Consider the following 20,763-nt stretch of genomic DNA (forward strand, 5'->3'; position numbering starts at 1 on the left):
ATAAAGACTCAAAATTTATGCTTATTTTTCGAGGCTTCTAATTTGCTCCATTATGGAAATTGGAATTAGATCTATATGTTGTAATTCAGAACATGCAAAAGTGATGTAATTTGGAAACCTATGGACTTGGTTTGCTCAATTCCTTGTCCATTTTTTTGATAAAAAAATTCATTGTCCATTTTGATTTACACCTTAATCCAAACATAACCTAAAGGAATGCTAGTGGGTTTTAATTTTCAAGTTATCCATATTACATTGCTTGGGTATCCAGGTCATTAAGTCTCCTTAGGCATATTGCTGCATGCCAGCTTCTAGAAAATAAAAGTAAACTCGTGGTTAATTTGTAAAGTCGTCTTTGTGATGTTTACTTTTAGATTTTCCAGCCTTTTGCTCATTGTCATTGTTTCTTGCTTTCCACCCTTTGGATGGCGGGGATCTTGTTCTCTTTTATGCTTGAATAAAATTTATTCTCTGTTGCTACAAGAAATTTTCCCTTTTCTTATGGCATTGTCCAAGAGTTTCAAAAGCCAAAAATCTTTTCATTGAACTTGGTGCATCATCAGTGTGTGTAACAAGAAGTTCTATTTCAAGTGATATGCGTTTGCATGTTGTCCATGTGTCAGCATGCTAGACCCACTAGTTTTGAGGTGGGTTTATAACATTGTTGATCTCTCCTTTTTGTGCTGGTTGAGTTTTTATTAAACTTTGCTGAATGAAGTTCTTGTATATGGCCTTCTCATCCTTGGAACCATTCATGTAGTCCAAAGGACCTTGTAAAGTTTGATTCTGTCAAGCTCCTTATTAGTGGTCCATTTTTCCAAATCCTTTCTTTTCTATCTTTTAATTTTTAGTAGTAGAATAAATGATCAAAAACAAATTTTTAGTTGTAGAATATTATATAATTTTACTGTGTTATAAGTGTGTTGTTGGAACTTTGGAAATTCAGAATTGTGATTAAGGGATGATGGGGATGGCCCATGGTTACTGCGACATCACATTTCTAGTGGTTAGGTCTTTAGCAGCTACAGTGGACATATCATTTGGCTCGACCCAAATTGGCTAATTCATTAGCTGATAGCCTGGTTCAAGCTGGAGCTGGTAGTGTGAGTTACATTGACATTGAGTAACTGCCATGTTTTTTCTGTTATCATATCTTATGGTTCTACTTCTTGTTCTGAGAGTGTTTTCAACATGCCATTAACCTTGACTGTTGGAATGACCCAGTCACAATCCTGGTTTGAATCAACCTCTAGACCATCATATTACAGAAGCTGTTGGTTGAGTCAATGACCCATGGACCTGGACAGTGAACAGTTCACCAAGCTGACCTGTTCAATGGGTCACTTGTTTTATATTATTTTTAATTATTTTGAATTTTTTATTTTTATAATGATGACATCAGGGGTTGACCTAGATGGCTGAACTGCTGGCCCATTGACCCAGAGGATAGATGGTTCAACCTTCAGGCCAGGTTTTAAAACACTGGCTCAGAGTGATCTTAATGTGAACATGCAATCTTCTTGTTTCTAAAGTGTTTCTTTTACTTCTCTCATTGATTCATTTGAAGCTTTTCAGTTACCAATCAAAACATACCATTTGTTACCAAAAAATCAAAACATTTCATTGGTGGTGTGTTAATGCTTACTTTGAATTAATGTTCTCATTGCCACAGATCCAAAATGAAGGATATTATTTGCAGTTGGGAGCAAAAGATGCCTTGTTGAATGCTCTTCTTCTGGCAGCAAAAAGATTTAGTACAGGACCTCCACAGGTGTTGTGTAACTTGCAACACATTCTAATTTTGATAATATGTAACTAATGAACTGGAATGAGTACTAGGTTTTGGTTGTACTTCTTGTGATGGTTCAATGAGTTGATAATGCCCAAGTAGTATCTGGTTTTGTGTGTTTTATTTCTTTTTTTTAACCAGTTTTTTTCTATGCATAGCAGCTCTTAACACAAATCTGTCTTGCACTGTCGGCTCTTGTCCTTCGTGCGGTAGAACATAAGAAGCCTATTGAGCAACTTTTTTGCAGTCTCCAGAGCCTGCAAAATCAGGACAATGGGAATATTGCTGTTTTAGAGATGCTTACAGTTCTGCCTGAAGAAGTTGTCGAGGACCAAAACAGTGATTTTAACATTAGTTCATCTCGTAGATACCAGTATGGAGAAGAGGTTCAGGAGCTTCATCTAAAAGTGTCATTTTCTGATTCAGTTTCAAGATAGTGTCTTCTTTTCTCTTTCTTTTCTTTTCTATAAAATGCTTGCCCTACTCCTCCGTTCTGCCTTTATTGTATATTGATACCATTTTGTCATGGCTTGATCAGCTTCTCTCGCATACTCCCATGGTGCTTGATTTCTTACTTCATCAATCAGAGCAAAGGGTTGATGATGGCATTCATCTTAATGAGAGGAACCGGAAAATTTTGCGATGCTTGCTGAGTTGGGTAAGATGATTTCAGAATGCACAGTGGTGCCCCTTTTAATTTGGACTACATCAGTGTATTGTTGTACAGTTTTTGTCCTCTATCATGTTTATTTTAGTATTGCCAAATGCCTGGTTCATTTTTTTACATTTAATTTATCCAGACTATACCTTTTCCATATGAAAAAACAAAATTTGAAATAGTAGTGTCTTTAAATATCAAGATTTTAGTTACTCTTCTAAGTTGCTACAGTTATGGTTTTAACTGAACTTCAGATTCGTGCTGGGTGCTTCTCAGAAATTCCACCCTCTTCAGTACCAGCACATCCACTTCTTAGTTTTGTCTTCAATTCTTTGCAGGTATACCTTTTTTACATTATACTAATAGTTTCTTTACCTTAGTTTCCGTCTTGTATCTCATTCTATTTCTTGGTGTAGGCTTCATCATCTTTTGACTTGGCCATTGAAGTTCTAGTTGAGCTTGTGAGTAGACATGAGGTATGGGTTTCCATATCTGCTTATTCATATCCCTATCCATACATAGGGGTGCAACTTGGGTGGGCTTGGGTTGAATTCTTGTTAAAATTTGATTTGGCCTGGCCTGAGTCCCTAGCCCAAAGCAGTGCAAATGTTAACTCGGGCCAACCCAAGTTGCATCTCTATCCATACAACAAATACATATACATAATGTATATACTAAGAGTGGTATACATGTATATGCATATATGGACCCTATTTTCTTGATTTAATGACAAATTGGAATGCTTAAAACATATAATTTACTCATAGCATTCAAAGACCCTGTACTTCTTTATGGAAAATTGAGTGGGTGATCATGATGTTTTTTGGAGTTTTCCTCATTTTGGGAACCTTGATAATTTAGAAGCACCAAGAATAAACAAAGCACACAAGCAAACAAATAAATGTTGACACTTGTGATTCGGCATTTGGTGAACCTCGGTAATGAGGAAGAAAAGATACTAGAGGTGATAATGAAGGACAAATCATGATCAAATTCTCAGGACTAATTATTTATGGTGTTGGTGGCTCCACAAGAGCAGAACTATTAGCATTACTGCAAGGGCTGAGATTACGGTTTCTCTCAATACAGAAACATACTGGTAGGAGGAGATTCCAAGGTGATGGTGAGATAAATGGGCACCGAGTTGGACGCAAAAGTCAAGGTAATTGAAAGGAGAGTGGAGCACTAAGTTTTTTACTCAAATGGGAGTAGGAAGAATTTGATCACAAGGTTGGTAGTAAATGTTGCTCAAACTTAAGATATGGGGGTAATTAGAGGGAATTGCATTCACATTTCAAGGCCCTTTATAGTCTCTCAAATCTTAGGAAGACCCCTTTTTTTGATAAGCAACAGATAACTTAGGAAGACCCATTTTAGAAGTAGTATGGGGTATGATTCCGCTAGAGGTTGCTAGGAAATTGGAAGAACCATTCTTGGAAGAATAAATTAGAAGGGCTGGATGTAGCTTTGTGGGCATTTAGCTACAACAAAATGAGATAACAGAATGCGCAGCAATACTTTTTTGATTGCTAGCTGCTACATTTTATTAAGTTTGGTGCTGTATCCATTGTTAACTTTAGTGCCATATCTGTTGGCAAATTATGATTGCTAATTACTATATTTTTTTTTTGATTGGCTACATGAATCCTGTTTTGCCATTGTGTTCTGTTTAGTGCTATATCCATTGTTAAATCACGAGTGCTTAAATCATTTCTTACTATTTCAGCCAATGTTCTTTCTGGTATGTCCCTTGTCCTTTTAGCTCCTTCAACTTGCAACAGATTGCTTCTTCTTATGGGTGCTGTAGATGGCTCTCTGTATACATAATAAAATCATCTTGATCTACTTTGTGTCATTTTATCACTTATTGGAGCCACCCCTAGGTTCCTTTGAATGACTTCATTTACATCCTGTCTTTTCTAGTTTTTCCACTTGTCCATCTCAGCATACACATTTCTGCCACACTCATTTTTTGGACACGTTTCTTGATTGCCCAACACTTTGCTCCATGCGGCTTAAGTTGCCTTATAACTATTTTATAGAATTTTCCTTTTAACCTAAATGGTATTTGCCTATCACATAATACTCTTTATGCACCCCTCCCTTTTGCCTCTCACTGACAAACTCTCCAGTTTGATGGCAGCTATAGAAGCCTAAGTAATCAAAGGGGTGAGGCTGGTATTCAAAGTTGGATTCTAAGAGCTAATGGTGATATGATCTCGGCCTTTTGTGGGTTGATTGGTGTACCACTAGTATGAGGAGGTTCAATGAGGTTATAAATGCTTTGGAATTGAAGGAGTTCCTGAGGTCACATAGTAAATTCACTTGGTCAAATTTGCAATCAAACCCAACTTGTTCCAAGTTGGATAGATTTTTGTTTACAGTGGATTGGAAAGAGCATTGGGGGGAGTTAGTAAAAAGGGCCTTGCTTAGGGTTACCTCAGATCATTGGCCAATTTTGATTTGCAAAGAAGAAATTCGAGGGAGAGGACTGGCCTTGTTTAGGTTCGAGAACATGTGGTTGAAACGCCCATGGTTTATAGCGAAGAGCAAGGATTGGTAGATAGAGTATAATCCAGATGACATTTGTGAGGGTATGAAATTCCATAGGAAGCTGAAGGGGTTAAAAGCTAAAATAAAAAATCGGAACACCCACCAACTTGGCAGACTAGAAGAAAGGAAGCAGTAGTTGTTTCAAATAGTCTTTGGATTCCAAGGAAGGGGAAGGGAATTTCGAGGAAAATGATAGGGTTGAAAGATGTGCACTAAGAAAGCAACTAGAGGGCATCCTATTTAAAGAAGAAATCAGTTGGAGGCAGAAGTCAAGATGTTTGTGGTTAAAGGAAGGAGATAGAAATATGAGATTTTTCCATGCAATGGCAAATGCTAGGAGAAACAGGAATTGTATCTCCAAACTTAAGGTTAATGGAGCATATGACTCAACATAGGGAAATAGCTAGGGCCTTTGTTGATCATTTCAAATCTATTTTCCGACGACCCTTAGGCGGGGAGAATATGTCTAAAAGGATTGGAATGGCCAAGGATTTTGGGAGACTCCAAGATGTGGTTGGAACGACATTTTGACTTGGAAGAAATTAAGGAAGCAATTTTCTTTATGGATAGGGCTAAGGCTTCGGGGCCTGATGGGTTTACAATGGCTTTCTACCAAGATTGTTGGGAGATATTAAAGATGGATATTTTGAAGGTATTTAATGATTTTTTTGGGAGAGGAGTGATTAATCTAGGGTTGAACTCTACTTTTGTCGCTCTTATTCCAGAAGCCTGATGTAGTTTAGCCTAGTGAGCTTAGACCCATCAGTTTGTTGAATAGCCTATATAAGATAATAGCTAAGGTGCTGTCCAGAAGAGTAAGAGATGTGCTTCCATCCATTATTTTACTAAATCAAGGGGCCTTAGGCCTTTGTAGGTAATTGGCAAATCACCGACCGATTCTTATTGCCAACGAGAGCTTGGAAAATTTTAGAAGAAATGGAAAGATATGATTAGTATGCAAGCTTGATTTGGAGAAAGCTTACGATTTGGTGGATTGGTCTTTCCTATTGGAAGTGTTGTGGAGCTTTGGGTTAGTATGCAAGCTTGATTTGGAGAAAGCTTACGATTTACTTAGTTGTAGTTTGCTGATGATACCATTTTGTTTTGCGAAGGAAATGATCTTAATAGAGTAAGGAATTCGAAGCCAGTGGTGCACTTGTTTTGAGAGAGTATCAAATTTAAAAATCAATTTCAACAAAAGTTGTGCAGTGGGGGTGAATGAGTGCGGAGGAGTTGTAGATATGTGCCTCTTTATTGGGTTGTGAAGGCTGACCACTTGGAAGAAGAATTATTTATCTTTGGGAGGGCGAATAACTTTGATTAGATCTACCCTGGCAAACTTACCAATGTTCTTTCTACCAGTTTTTAAAATTTCAGTGGTTGTGGGCAAGAGGTTAGAAAAGTTGATGAGAGATTTTTTATGGGAGCCTGGGGAGGAGAAGAAGGATCATAGAGTCAACCGGGAAATGGTGTGTAAGAGTAGAGGTGATGGAGGTTTAGATATTGGTAACATTCAGTTGAGGAATCAGGTTCTCTTAGGGAAGTGGTTGTGGAGGCTGCCTCAAGACAAGGATAAATTGTGGGCTAAAGTGATTATTAGCATTCATGGGCTGTCGGCAGATGGTTGGGATGCTGGAGTGTTGGCTCAGGCTACTTGTAATTCTCCCTAGAAGGCTATGCATGCGGTCCTTCCCCTCTTTCTACCTTTTGTTAGATACAACCTTTGTTCGGGGGACCTTGTTAAATTTTGGGAACATGTTTGGGTGGGTGAGTCAGCTTTGAAAGTCCAATTTTCTACTTTGTTTGCAATCTTTGATTTTAAGAATGAGCCAATTTCTTCCTTTTTGATCCCTTCTGACTCAGACTCAAGGTTTGATTGGGATTTGGATTTTAGGAGAGGTCTTAGAGATTCAGAATTGAACCAAGCTTTGGATTTGATTTGATCACAATTATCCAAGGAATCTCTTTGGACCCATCTAGTAGAGATAGTAGATTTTGGATCTTAATCCCTTCTGGTTCTTTTTCCCATGCTTCTGTTTTTAGAGAATTGACTCAGCCTTCTATTTTGGGGTCCTCCTTTCCTACTAAAGAAGTGTGGGGAAAGCCAATTCCACCAAGAACAGGGGCTTTCTGTGGGGAAGCTATTCTGGGTAAGATTAATACCAGTGATTTACTTCAAAGAAAAAGACCTTCATGGTGCTTGTCCCCTAATTGGTGCATCTTGTGTAAAGCTAATGGTGAGAACTGTTATCATCTGCTTATTTCTTGCCCTTTTTCCTTTTCTATTTGGAATTGGTTTGTTTCTTTGTTTGGGTGAAGTTGGATTTCCCCACCAGACATACAAAGCTTGTTTGCTGCTTCGTCTATTAGTGGCTTGAAGAAGAGGGGGAAAGTTCTATGGAGGTGCACTAGAGCTTCTATTTGCTGGACAGTCTGGGAAGAAAGGAATCAAAGAGTGTTTCTGGATAAGGAAAGGGGTTTAAGTGCTGTTTTGGAGGTGGTTACAGTTAGAGTCTTGCAATGGGTGAAGCTATTGAAACTGTTTGAGGACATTCCAGCAGGGCTGCTGCAGAATAATTGGAAGGCAGTGGCAGAATCAGCTCCCCAGAAAGATGTTTGTAGTCCAATGTGGTCTCCACCAGCTGAAGGGTTTATAAATCTCAATGTTGATGGAAGCAGTGAAGGTAACCCCGGGCCTTCGGGTATTGGAGGTGTTTTCAAAATTGAAGAAGGGCAAGTGCTGGCTTTATTTTCTGAATCAATTGGTGTAGGTGGCTCTCTTAGGGCTGAAGTATTGGCTGCTTTGGAAGGTCTAAAAAGAGCAAAAGAATTAAATATTGACAGTCTAATTATTGACGGTGACTCCAAAGTAGTTATTGGTTGGCTAGAAAAAGAGGTTGGCTTATGGAATTATGCAAATGAAAAAAAGAAGAAGTTCAAATGGCTATCAAGGGATATGGTAGTAAGATTTCAATGGGTCAAACAGTGTGCAAATTCCTTTGCAGATGCATTAGCCAAACTAGGGGTGGGAAGGGTCCATTCATTCTGGGCTTGTTTGTAACTGCTTTTTCTATTATTATGCTTAACCTTGGGAAGGGTTAAGAGAGTTTACCCCTTCCCTAGGAGGCTGTAATTGCTGTACTTTGTCTCATTAATAAAATTTCTGTTACTGATAAAAAAGAACAGATTCTACTGAAGCTGACTAGTGTTTGAGGAGTTCTGCTGCGCCTCATTGCCCTTTGGTGGTGGTGGAAGGAGACTCTAGGAATGCGATCTGATGGATGAATAACTCAAAAAATAGCCCTTGGAGATTTAATTGTGCTCTCAATGAGATCAAAGAGATTACTCCTTTTATAATATTTTTTTTTGGGGAGGGGGGTTGACTTTCTTGTGGTGTTGCTCTCTAGTTTGTTCATCTGTCAGGTACACCTTTCCCCATCTCTTTTTGCAGTGAAAGCAATGAGATCAAAGATATTACTCCTTTTATAATCATTTTTTTTGGGTGGGGGGTTGACTTTCTTGTGGTGTTGACCATGGGACCTCCTCTTGAACATGTTTAGTCAGCTCATCTACGATTAGTGCAACTAGATAAGGAGTAAGTGCTGGTAGACTGACTAATACTAAACCTTGAGGAGCTGGTATTAGTAAAATTGGTTACAAGAGAAAGGTGTCTGGTCACTAGCCTTGCCAATGAAAGATAATCATTGGGTGGAGGATTGTTTCTGTTCATATTTCAAAAAGAGGAAGAAGGTTGAGAAATTTTAAGGTGAGAATCATCACAGAGACGACTTGAATTTTGCCTGGATCTTTGCTCTTCTTTGGCAGGATGTCCCAGGAATTATTTCTTTTTCAAGTTAGTTTGGATCAACATTGCAGGTATTCCTTTTAATGCATGGTTTTATCAGACACTTGGAGAAATTGATTAGGGTTGAGGATTTGTTAAAATTTGAATGGGCCTGTCCTGAGGGCTTGAGCCCAATACAGTGTAAATTCTTAAAACCGGGTATACAACTTGCACCCCTATAAATTGGGAATGTGTTTGGTCACTTCAAGGTGGTGGATCAAAGAAACCTTTAATGGGTGCTTCTAAGTCAATTTTAGATTAAATTCCAAATAGATGCTGATTTGATTTACACCAGTGAAATATATGATCTGTGGATTTTAATTGAAGGAGAGGATCTTTGTTCTGGCTTGATTGATCAATATGACTCATCTTCAGTTTGGTGAGAGGTAGATGATGTGCTTATCCAAGGGGAAAATTTTGAGTGTCAATTAGATCAGTCCATATGATGGTAGTATTCATGAAAGAATGGTAGGATCCATCTAATGGACGCCATGAAGGGTGCGGAATGGGTGGGCGAATTTCAAAAAAATTTCCTACCTTCTTCCAACTGGGAATCATATTCCCTAAATTTAGAATACATTATTCAAAGATTCTACTTGAACCATAATCAAACCAGATCTAATCAAAAGGAAACAGAAAAGATTATACCTGATCCGAAGAAACAATATCTCCCAAAGTTGGTGTTCACGCCCAAAGAAGAGACCAAGATCCGTTCTTGCTGAAGATGACACAACTGTGGATGGAACGGAACCAGTAGGGTGCGTCCTACACACTGGATTCTTCACAAGAATCCTCTGGAAACCTTGAACACCGAATCCTCTAGTCTTTCTTGCAAGATTGTTGTCAAGAACTGATTTCTTGACTTCCTGTTGCTGTAAAGATCCAATCTTCCAACAGGGAATGGCGGCGGCTGGAGGAGGAGAAATCCAGGGACGAAGAGGGCAGAACTGTCTCCTCTCTCTGGAGTCTGTGAGAGATCTAATCTCAATTCGCAGGATGTGTTTCTTGCTTACTCAAACCCCCTAGTTCGAAATCTGATATTTCTGTTAGGGTTTTTCTCCTCTTTCTTCTTGATTAAGAAACCTCCCAATATTTTGGGAGTTATCCCAATCCAAATCAGTATTTGGATAGGGGATAATCTTAATCCTATATGCAGATTAAGTTAGTTAACTCCTGATCTTATCAGGATGTTACCAGATTCAAATCTAATTTGAATTTGGTCTCTTAGAGTGGATAAGGATAAAGACCCAATACTTTTACTAACATTAATCTCAGATTCGCCCCATGAACAGGTGATCATATCAGCCCAGTTCGAAATGGGCTTTTGGCCCATTAAGTGTTCAGTGTTTAACTAGTTTCCAATTTGCTGCCTAGTTGGGTTTCTTTGTATGGCATGAGACCCAAGCATTGATCTACACACCAGCCACATGGGTTCGGCCCAGCCTTTATTACAAGGCACAATCGAATTCACTGAAAGACTCAGTGACCCCCTTGAGCCCATCACATGGACCCTATGGGCTCAACACTTACATTAAATGGTCCTTGGGCCAAGTCATCTTATAAAAACCCAGGGACTGTGGGCAGGTGCAAGGTTAGCCCATCAGGCATTATCCTAAATGGTCTTACACTTAACCTCTCAGCCCTTAATGATCAAGCACTGCCCGACAAGAGAAGACCTCTCTCTCGGCTGCAAGGAACAGTGCCGCACTCTCCACTCACATGGATCCCGGGAATTAAAACCTTTTGCAAATCTATATATATATATATATATATATAATATTTTGCAAAACAAAATTCCAACGATTGAAATCAACTGCCGGCAGATGAACTTTGTCACTATGACCACTCACTCAGATGAATTCTCAGATTGCCCCAACATGTCCAGGTTTTGACCCCCACTAAGGATCTCACTGATTGACATATCAAAGACAGTCCGATCCGACACCTAGTGATGTGTCATAATCGAGTCTAGGGGTCAGGTGTAACTTTCCAGTTTTTCCCATCTGTCTCCAAGGTCTAGGGCAATACTGGAAATCTGGTCCGGTTCAAGGGTTTAAGCAATCCCATACTGCATGTGCCTTGGGTCTTACCCTGATGGCCGAAACAAGCCATCCCAACACTTGGTGGCACATCAGTATCAGCCTTGGCAGGATAAATCTCCCTAGACTTATCCAATGGCTGTGAGCATTTAAAACTAACACAAGTTTCTATAAGTGTCCAGTTTTAGGGTCTTAAACAGAATTATACCAAACAACATGAATCAAACATGCACTTTAATTTATTTTCACTAAATAACAAAAGTACATCAAATCCGATTGAAGCTAAGGGCATACAAGACTGTCTAACAATTCAATGCTAGGGAGGCTGGCTTTTGTCTTGTAGACAGGTTTGATCTTAAAGCAAGATTAAAGGTGAGGATTTGGACGATGCTATTGGAGTGGATTATTTAAGTAGGCTGTCCACTGTGAAGGTTTATTTTGAAGTCTCAATTGGTAAACCATGGCTTGATTTGTTCTGCTTACCTAGGAGGAAAATTTTGAGGAGTGGCAATGAGATCAGTCCATAAGATGGTAGTTTTCGATGCTACAGAGACTAACTTTTGTCTCATAGCCAGGTTTCATCTTCAAGCATGACTGAGGACGACGATTTGAACGGTGCTATTGGAGTAGATTGTTTGAGTAGGCTGTCCATGGTGAAGGTTTGTTTTGAAGTAACCATGGCTTGATTTGGTGAAAGGTAGATGATGTGGTTACCCAGGAGGAGGCTTTTGAGTGGTGATAAGATCAGTCCATATGATGGTTGCGTTTGATGCTACGGAGTCTTCTCATAGCCAGGTTTCGTCTTCAAGCAAGATTGAGGGTGATGATTTTGATGGTGATATTGGAATAGATTGTTTGAGTAGGCTGTCCATTGTGAAGGTTTGTTTTGAAGTCTCAATTAGTAAACCAGGGCTTGATTTGAGCTTTAAAAGGTCAGTTGCTCAAGGCGATGGATTTGAGATTAATTATGTTGGAAATATTACACCTTGCTTTCTTCAGGTGCATATGCCTTGCTTTGCATCTTGCAGCTTGTGCGCTAGAAGGTCCTTGCACTTTCATCTCTTGCTTATACAACATTATGTTGGCTGGCACTCTGAGAATCAAATGTACCCTGAGCCGAACGAATCAGACGTATACCAAGCACATACCATTATGGGTGGATCTAGGTGGGTTTGCTATTTAACCTGCCCTATTGACACCCTTCATTTCAGAAGGTGTCATGTTCTCTTAAGATTAGTTTTTGATCATGGAATTGATGGCATTTTTTCATATTAATTTATTGCTCAAGACTCAGATGTCCTTAAGTGTTTTGTTCCCTTGGTGGAAAAACTGATATGCTTGAACCCAGTAAAATAGCTAGGGACTGTGCTTGTTTTCAGGTCTTTTTATATGCTATGAACTGTTTTTGATTTTGTAGGGGCTACCCCAGGTTTTACTATACAGAGTCCAGTTCCTTAAAGAGGCACTTCTCCTACCGGCTCTTACTAGTGGAGATGAGAAAGTTATTAGTGGTCTTGCATGCTTGTTGTCGGAAATTGGGCAGGCTGTAAGTTTTGAATATTTTCAATCTGGAATTTGAGTTTTATCTTTTGCTTTATATCTTCCCTTTTTAAACTCTTTACTTGTCTACTAGCAATGAACCCTTGTTTCCTAAATAAATGACTGCTGTTTACATTAATAAAAGAAATTCTGAAATGTATTAAATTTGATCAAATATCTCTAAGATTGAATTTATTCTTTACTTTTTTTGTCTAATTCATTTTACTGGTTACATTAGGCTCCGGCGTTGATTGTTGAAGCGAGTACTGAAGCACTTGTGCTTGCAGATGCACTTTTGAGGTAGCATCCACTTGCTATTATTTTATGCTCTAATGAATTTTCTTCAACATCTTCTGCAGTATTTTCTCAGTGGTTCTATAATCACATTCTAAGTATAAATAAAAGGTTGATTGTATCTGTGTCGTTTCTTAAAGATTAGTGCGAGACAGTTATGCATGCATAGAACTGTGTTATAGTAAATAAATGTGCTTTCACTTTTGCAGTTGTGTAGCTTTTCCAAGTGAAGACTGGGAGATTGCTGATTCAACATTACAATTCTGGTATGCTTCTGGTTAGAAGTTTTTTACTTCATTTTTCCTGGCACGTAGTATGTATTTTTTATCTTTGTTTAATGAATTATTTTAGTAGGCAGGATATCATGGGCCAACTTTTTGAAAAAAATGTGGTCATACTAGTTGGCATCTATAGGATTATGCTGGGATATGAAAAATAAATTGTTGAACTTGATATGAATTTCAAGAAACCTTTACATGGCACTCTAACGTTAATGACTTAACTGGCCACTTGTTTTGCATTGGGCCAGTTTCTGAAAAATAGTCATATTAGTCAGCATCTGTAGGACTATGCTGGTATATGAAAAATAAATGGTGGAGAACTTAATATGAATTTCAAGAAACCATTACATGTCACTCTTACATATAATGTCAAATGACCATTTGTTTTGCGTTGGTTTTTCTCTTAGGTGTGGTCTTGCAAGCTACATTCTAGGGCTTGATATGGTTCAGGGAAATAGCAGAAAAAATATGGAAGACATGTTTTTGCCTGTATTCTCAACATTACTGGATGCCCTCTTGTTGCGTGCTCAGGTTTTTCTCTTTTCTTTCCTCCATCCATTGTGTTTGAGGACAGATATGAAATGGATTTTATATTTCTCAAAGGTAGTTTTGGGTGCACTTTCTGAGTGTTGCTTTTCGAATGTTAGTTTCAATAGATTTTCATTGCAATTTTTTGGCATTTAAAACTTGCTGAGTAAGCCATAAACTGCTTCCCAAGAAGGAAAAATTGAATTGCAACCAAAAGCTATGGAGATTATAACTTCGAGAATACCTTGTACTATTTTTGAAATGTCTTAATTACCCCTTGCACATGTTTAAGAAACTACTTTTAACCCGAAAGATTGATCAATCACCACTTCTTGCATTTCCTCACTCCTTCCTGAAGCTCCTCTTAGAAAGCAAAAGTTGTGCCAATTGGCTCAGTATGGTACCTTGTGCTTTTTGGTGGTTTGTTGCCTATCTGATTTATCAGCAAGTATTCTGGAGGATTATTCTCTCTCTCTCTCTCTCTCTCTCTCTCTCTCTTTCTCTCTCCCTCCCAGGCCTTGACTACAACTTAGGTCATTAGGTCTATCAAAGATTTTGAATGCACACTTCTACTGAAAATATGATAGTACAGATGTTCTCAGTAGTCTGAAATTTCTGAATGTGGCTTTCCTATTATGAAAGCCTAGCATTGCTTAGGAAATAGAATGAGAGCCTTGCCATCATCTATACAAGGAGAGACAACCATGTGTTGAAGTCTGTACCCTATTTTGTGTTATAGGCTCAAAGCTAACCCAAGCTTGGCCATGCTTTGGCCAGTGCAACATTTTTTCATGTATTATATATCATATAATTTACAATTTTATAAATAATTATAAAATTTATAAAATAAATAATCCATCTATAACAAAATTTTATAAATAATTAAACTGTCATTATTTAATGCCACAGGCCTGGCCTAGTGTTTTAAAACTGCAAGGCACAGAAAAAGCGCAAGCCTATTTTGTGCCCGAGGCGCAGACCTTTTTGAAGCAAGGCACACAAATGCTAAAAAATTCAAAAAGAAGATTGCAAAATATTAAAAATATTAAACACAATATTAATTAAAAATATAGTCAAATTTTAAAATAAATGTTTTAGAGAAACGATTATCTGAAATTAAAATATATAAGCATAACATGTAAAACATATTTAAAATGAAAATTTAAACATAAAATCAAGGATAACATATAAAACATATTAAAGTGTGTAAACTCTAAAATCTCTGTATTTTTTTTTCACAATGGCATTACTTCAAAAGTTCTAATAGCTAATGTGTTGTTAAACATTACGCATTCCTAATTCTACGAGCCACCTTTGTACCAAACAAGTCTATATAAGGGTTTTAACTTCTTAATCCCTATAAAAAAAGGTTTTACAACTTTAGGTGTCTTTTAAAAATATCTTTTATTAGGATGAATGGATGCGCAACATTAGGAAAACAGAAAAAGTCCACAGATTTTCAAAAGGCGTGTGCCTGGGCTGAACACGGTGCACTAGGTGTGCGCCTTTTGAAAATGCTGTGCCTGGGATCTAGGCAAGGTTCATACCCTAAAATGCGCCTCACTTGTGTGCCTAGGCATGGCTTTTAAATCACTGGCCTGGCCCATGATCACCCCTATTTAGGACCCTCAAGCATGGGATTAAAGGTGGAGTATGGAGGAACTGGTGGTGAGTGGGGCCAAATGGAAAAGTAAATGCTACAAGGCTGTTTTGCATGGACATTGACATACATGGGAATCATAATGTGAAGCATGTGCTGGAGTCTGACTTGCCAAGATGAAAAACAAGGACTCACAAACGAACAACAAAAAGGTTGAGGTCTATCCTTGTTAATATTTTGTAGGAAGAATAACATTCATTCTATACATCAGCTGTTCATTTTGTAGACAGTCCTAGTTGTAGGTCCTACTGCAATACAGTAGCTTGTATAGAAGATATCATGTATAATTGTTGTATTTCTTGTTATCTTAGCATGCTGTCCTAATAAGGGCATTTTTATAAATGTACTATATTTTGCCCAGCTTAAGAAAACTTTGCTCACTGGGAGTGGGGGCATTCATTTGAATACACCCCCTCAAGTGTTCTGTTTTTTCTTTGTTGCATACCTGAAACCCTAGATTGTGTTACATGGTATGAGAACCAAAATTTGTGTTAGTTTACACCATGGAATGCTGATGTGCTTGTGACAAGAAGGAAGCAAGAAACCTGGTGCATCCTGCTCATAGTCTGTTACATTACTGTTCTTGGAGCTCTTCAAATCTTTGTAATAAGTCTGATTGTTAATGAAAACTTAGTAGGAGTTTTTTTTCAGGGGGAGTTAAGGCAGGAAGATCTAGATTCCTTCCCGTTTTTTATGAGTTTTGAGTCTGCATTTGTGCCAACTTGATTCTCTTTGTTTTTGAGGGTCTATTAGACCTCATGTTGAAGCATTTTTTTGCTTAAGTGTCAGCCATCCTGTTTGCAGTGCTTGCCCAACTAAAGTAATGTTCAGCTCCTTGACAGGCTCTCTATTTCCCTAAAAGCATGGATATAGATCCATGGCACTTGATGCTTACTCCTGGCCCTAGAAACAACCAGTTTTGAGTCTCCTACATCCAAGTGTTGGAAATTTGATTGCTTAGCGAGTCTAAAGCCTTGTAGCAATGCCATCAGTTCATCCATTAGTGAGTCTCCCAATCGTAAGGGTCCCAAAAACATGGCCAACACACTGCCTGCACAATCTCTAAACACACCACCAATACCTGTCAATCCGGATCTTCCCATGGAGCTCCTATCAAAATTTAATTCTATTCCGTTAGCTGTTGGGGGGTTTTCATTCCATAAACACCTTTTCCTTTTCTTTAGAAGAATGTGGCACATCATTCCACGCCCTTAAAATATCATCCGCTGAATAGTCTTTGAAAGGATCAAGTGTCTTTAGCAAATATACAGCTTTGACTTTTATGGCCTCAAAGATTTCCTCTTTAGATCTACTCTTCTTGCTGAAGATCCTACTATTCCATTCCTCTCAAGTAGTCCACACTGCTGCTGCTCTCATGAGTTTTCACATAACTCTTGCTCTCTTTTTTGGCTGTCTAAGGAAACTTGGACTGAAAAAGCTAACTACATCCTATGGAGGATTCCACATGCAACCAAAAAGAGAACTGAAGAAGTCTCAAACACAAAGCACAAATGGGCAAGATAGCAATAAATGAGGTAAGGATTTAGCACCTGCAAAGCAAAGGAAGCACATATGAGGCGATAGGCTTGTTGCAAATCTCTTTCACTGGGAAAATATTCCCTCAAAGTATTAGGCTGCGTAAGGGCATTGGAAAAGAAAGTACAAGTAAACACACCATTTGGAGAACAATACCACATTCTTGTGTCCTCCACTGATGTCTCCAGAAAAGCTTGATTAAGGTTATACAACAAATTAGTGTGGGCTTTACACTCACTATCCCTCAATCCCCTTCTAAAGTCAAAATATCAGTTTACGCTAGAAGGAGAAAAAGTGACAAATCTCGAAACAGGTTGTAGTTTATAATTTAGACAAGTAACAAAGGCTGGGGAAAGCCAACTTGAGAGGAGTTTGTATCAACCAAAGGTCTTCCCAAAACAAAACTTGGGTTCCACATCCCACATCAAAATGAGTAAAGCTAATAAAAGTTGGATATACCTCTTGTATTGATTTCCAAGGAGAAAGTGAAGTTGAAGAAGGGGCTATCTTTGCATTACAACCATTGTTCAGCATCCCATGAATGCTTGCAATTACCTTATGCCAAAGCCTATCCCTTTCCAATGGAAACCTCCATAGCCTATACACATCATGTTCTCTATTCCAAGCATTCCTTGCTCCTTAGGCTTACTAACTTGCTCTCACTTCACTAATGGTCTCTCTTCTCATCCCTTAACCCCCACATCGTGGACTAAATCCTCATTCTCCCAGAGTTCTAAGTAATCACAAAGGAAGATCTTGGTTCAGGATTTTGGAGAACTTTGCAGCTAGCCTAATTGTTTTTTTCCCTTTTGTTTGGACTATGTTTTGTTCTCCTTTTTCTTCATAGTGTATCTTTCTCTTGTTTTGTTCCCCTTTGTGGCTTTGCTCTCGAGTGATATCTAATAATTATCAAATGTACTTTTTCTATTAATAAATTTTCTTTTTTATTTACTACCAAAAGAGAAAGGAAATCCCTCATGATCTTTTCTAACTGACCTTCTACTCTAGTTGGAATACAAAGGAAGTATATAGGTAGGTTGGCTAAAATTGCCCTAATCAAAGTTATTCTTCCACTCATTGAAATGTAATTCCTTTTCCAAAGTGCTATTCTTTTGGTAAATCTCTCAAGTACTAGTTTCCAAAATCTTATATTCTTGAGTTTCTCCCAGTAGGAGTCCAAGATAATCCAAAGGCTAGTTCCTCACCCCACACCCTAGAATCTCTGCCAACACACTTAGCTCTTCCTCCACATTAATTCTTGCTGCACAACTCTTTCCATGGTTTACCCTCAAATTGGAAACAATCCCAAAAGCAATGATGAGTTCCTGTAAGTTCCTCAAGTCATTTTCATTGCCTTCTTCACAGAACAAAATTCCATCATCTGCAAACTGCTAGTGGGTGACTACCACCTTATTTCTTTCTACTCTCCAACCTCTAATCAAACTAGCCTGATCAGCCTTAGCAACCATCCCACTTAAAACATCTGCTATCAAGGTAAAGAGGAAGGGTGATAAGGGATCTCCTTGTCCTAACCATCACATGGTTGGAAAAAAGTCTCTAGCCACATGATTTGTCAAAGTTGAGTAGTGTACTAAACTGAAGCATCCTTTAGTCCACACCTCCACCTATCACTCAACCCAACCTTTTCTAGAATTTCAAGGAGGAAGGACCAATCCACTAGATCATAGGCCTTCTCGAAATCTAGCTTGCAAACTAAACCCCTTCCCCTCCTTGATCTCTTTTCTTCTACACACTCATTAGCCACCAAGATTTGATCAATGATCTGCCTCCCTTTCAATTATAGCACCTGGGAACTGTGAAATCACTAGAGACAAAGCCTTTTTAAATCTTCTAGCGATGACCCTTGCTATTATGGGTCTAAAATCCTTTGGTACTCCAGCTTCCTTCTTCTTGGGAATTAAAGCAATACAAGTTGAATTTGCTCCTCAAGAGATTTACCCATCATGAAAAAACTTATTAAAGACTTCCACCAAGTCATCCTTCATGATTTCACAGCAATCCTGATAGAAGCCATAGAGTTCTGGTTTGAATCAGAACTTTTCTGGAACCTAAGCTGTGGCGTTTTCTTGTAATCTTGGGTTCTAAGAACTTAAGTGCAATCTGCTTGAGAGTTTTGATATCTCACAGAATGCTCTTTGTCCTATTGGCTAAAGTTTTAGTCTGGTCTCACAAGCTTTGGAACCAAAAAGGGCATCTGACAAGTCTGAGCTTCTCAGTTAGGTTTGATGGAACAATCTGTAGTGTGTGGAGGTTCCAATTCAATTTATGTTAAGGGAAAAGGACATTGGGGGATTGTTTGTTGGCATAAGAATCACCCAGTAGATAAATCTGTAGAGATGGAACAATGGGAACTATACAAAGCAAGATTATTTCTTGGTTGTTGGACTCAGTGGACACAAACATTGCATTTTAATTTTAAGGATTTCAGATGTCAAAATCCATGTGTGATTATTTAGATGAAGTATATCAACCAACACGTGGCCCAAAAGTTTCGGTTACTTTCTTATTGATTGAACTTGAAATGATGCATTTCACAAGTGTTCTTTCCATTAATGAGATGTTAGACCGTTTTGTATGCCCTTAGCTTCAATCAAAATTGATGTACTTTATGAGTTTATTGTAAATGAATAAAAGTGCATATTTGATTCATGTTCCCTTGGTATGTTTCTGTGTAATACCCTTAAACTGGACACTTATTGACACTCGTGTTAGTTTAGAATGTTCACAACCAGTGGGTTGGTCTGGGGAGACCTATCTTGACAAGGCTGACACTGTGATGCCACCAAGTCGGTTGGGGTGGCTTGTCTCAGCTACCGGGGTGAGACCCTAGGCACATACAGTATGGGATTAATTAAATCTTTGAACTGGACCAGATTTCCAATATTGCCCTGGACCTTGGAGATTGATGGGCAAAACTGGAAAGTTACACTCAACCCCTAGACTCGATTATAATACTGCACTAGGTGTCGAATCGGGCTGTCTTTGATGTACCAATCAGTGAGATCCTTATCGGGGGTCAAAACCTGGGTATGTTGGGACAATCAGAGAATTCATCTGAGTGGGTGATCATAGTGACAGGATCGGCCCCTTTGTCGGACAAAGGTAATGATCGGGGATGCGCTCTCACTGTTGGAAACCAAGACTGCCGGCAACCGATTTAAACCGTTGAGATTTGTTTTGCAAAGTATATTTTATATGAGATATAAAAGTATATATATATTATGGTTTCTAAAATGTTTGCAAAAGGTTTTAATTCCCGGGATCCATATAAGTGGAGAGTGCAACACTGTTCCTTGCAGCCGAGGGAGAGGTCCTCTCTTGTCAGGCAGTGTATGACCATTAAGGGCTGAGAGGTTAAGTGTAAGACCATTGAGGATAATACCTGATGGGATAATCTTGCATCTGCCCACAGTCCCTAGGTGTTACAAGGTGGCTTGGCCCAGGGACCACTTAGGGTAAGTGTTTGGCTCATAGAGCCCATTCGATGGGTTTCAGGGGGTTCACTGTCTTTAACAGTGTATTCGACTAGGCCTTGTAACAAAGGCTGGGCCGAACCCATGTGGCTGATGTGTAGATCAATGCTTGGGTCCCACGCCATACAAGGAAGCCCAACTGGGCAGCAGATAGGAAGGTTAAGTGAGCACATAAGCTTGATGGGCCTAAAGCCCATTTCGAACTGGGCTATTTATTTAGTTAATTAAAGGGGCGATTTCTGAGATGGATTAATAGATAGGATAGGGTCTTGACCCTATCCACTCAGAGAGTCCAGATCTGAATGTAATTCAGATCTAGAAACCTCCTAATGGGATTAGGATAAAGCTAATCTAATCTACAGATAAGATAAGGGTTTATCCTTATCACAAGAAGAGAAGGCTGATCCAAATATGATTTGGATAAGCACCTCCTAATGAGATTAGGAGCTGATCTTTTAATTTAACAAAAAAGGAGGGGGCAGCAGCCTAGAGAAGAAGAGAGACCAACAAGAAACACATCAGATCCTCTTTAGTGCTGAAATCAAGAA

At 38.7% G+C, this 20,763-nt stretch overlaps 1 protein-coding gene across 3 annotated transcripts in view; it reads left to right on the forward strand.

Moving 5' to 3' along the window:
* The window catches only part of LOC148853278 (ARM repeat superfamily protein), a 117,002-nt gene that overhangs the window by 23,463 nt on the left and 72,776 nt on the right, over positions 1-20,763 (forward strand). For all 3 annotated transcript variants that reach the window (XR_016112720.1, XM_088983559.1, XM_088983560.1), the window contains exons 2-10: positions 1,673-1,771; positions 1,951-2,175; positions 2,328-2,447; positions 2,702-2,785; positions 2,864-2,923; positions 12,301-12,429; positions 12,661-12,722; positions 12,926-12,982; positions 13,405-13,528. Coding sequence is in view for 2 of the 3 variants with exons in the window: in XM_088983559.1 (XP_088839685.1) it covers positions 1,673-1,771; positions 1,951-2,175; positions 2,328-2,447; positions 2,702-2,785; positions 2,864-2,923; positions 12,301-12,429; positions 12,661-12,722; positions 12,926-12,982; positions 13,405-13,528 (960 nt within the window). In the remaining variant the exon portion in view is untranslated. The remainder of the gene's footprint in view (positions 1-1,672; positions 1,772-1,950; positions 2,176-2,327; positions 2,448-2,701; positions 2,786-2,863; positions 2,924-12,300; positions 12,430-12,660; positions 12,723-12,925; positions 12,983-13,404; positions 13,529-20,763) is intronic.

The sequence above is a fragment of the Nelumbo lutea genome, chromosome 4 (assembly GCF_056320005.1).
Source record: "Nelumbo lutea isolate HS-2025 chromosome 4, American lotus-T2T, whole genome shotgun sequence".
Taxonomy (NCBI): Eukaryota; Viridiplantae; Streptophyta; class Magnoliopsida; order Proteales; family Nelumbonaceae; genus Nelumbo; species Nelumbo lutea.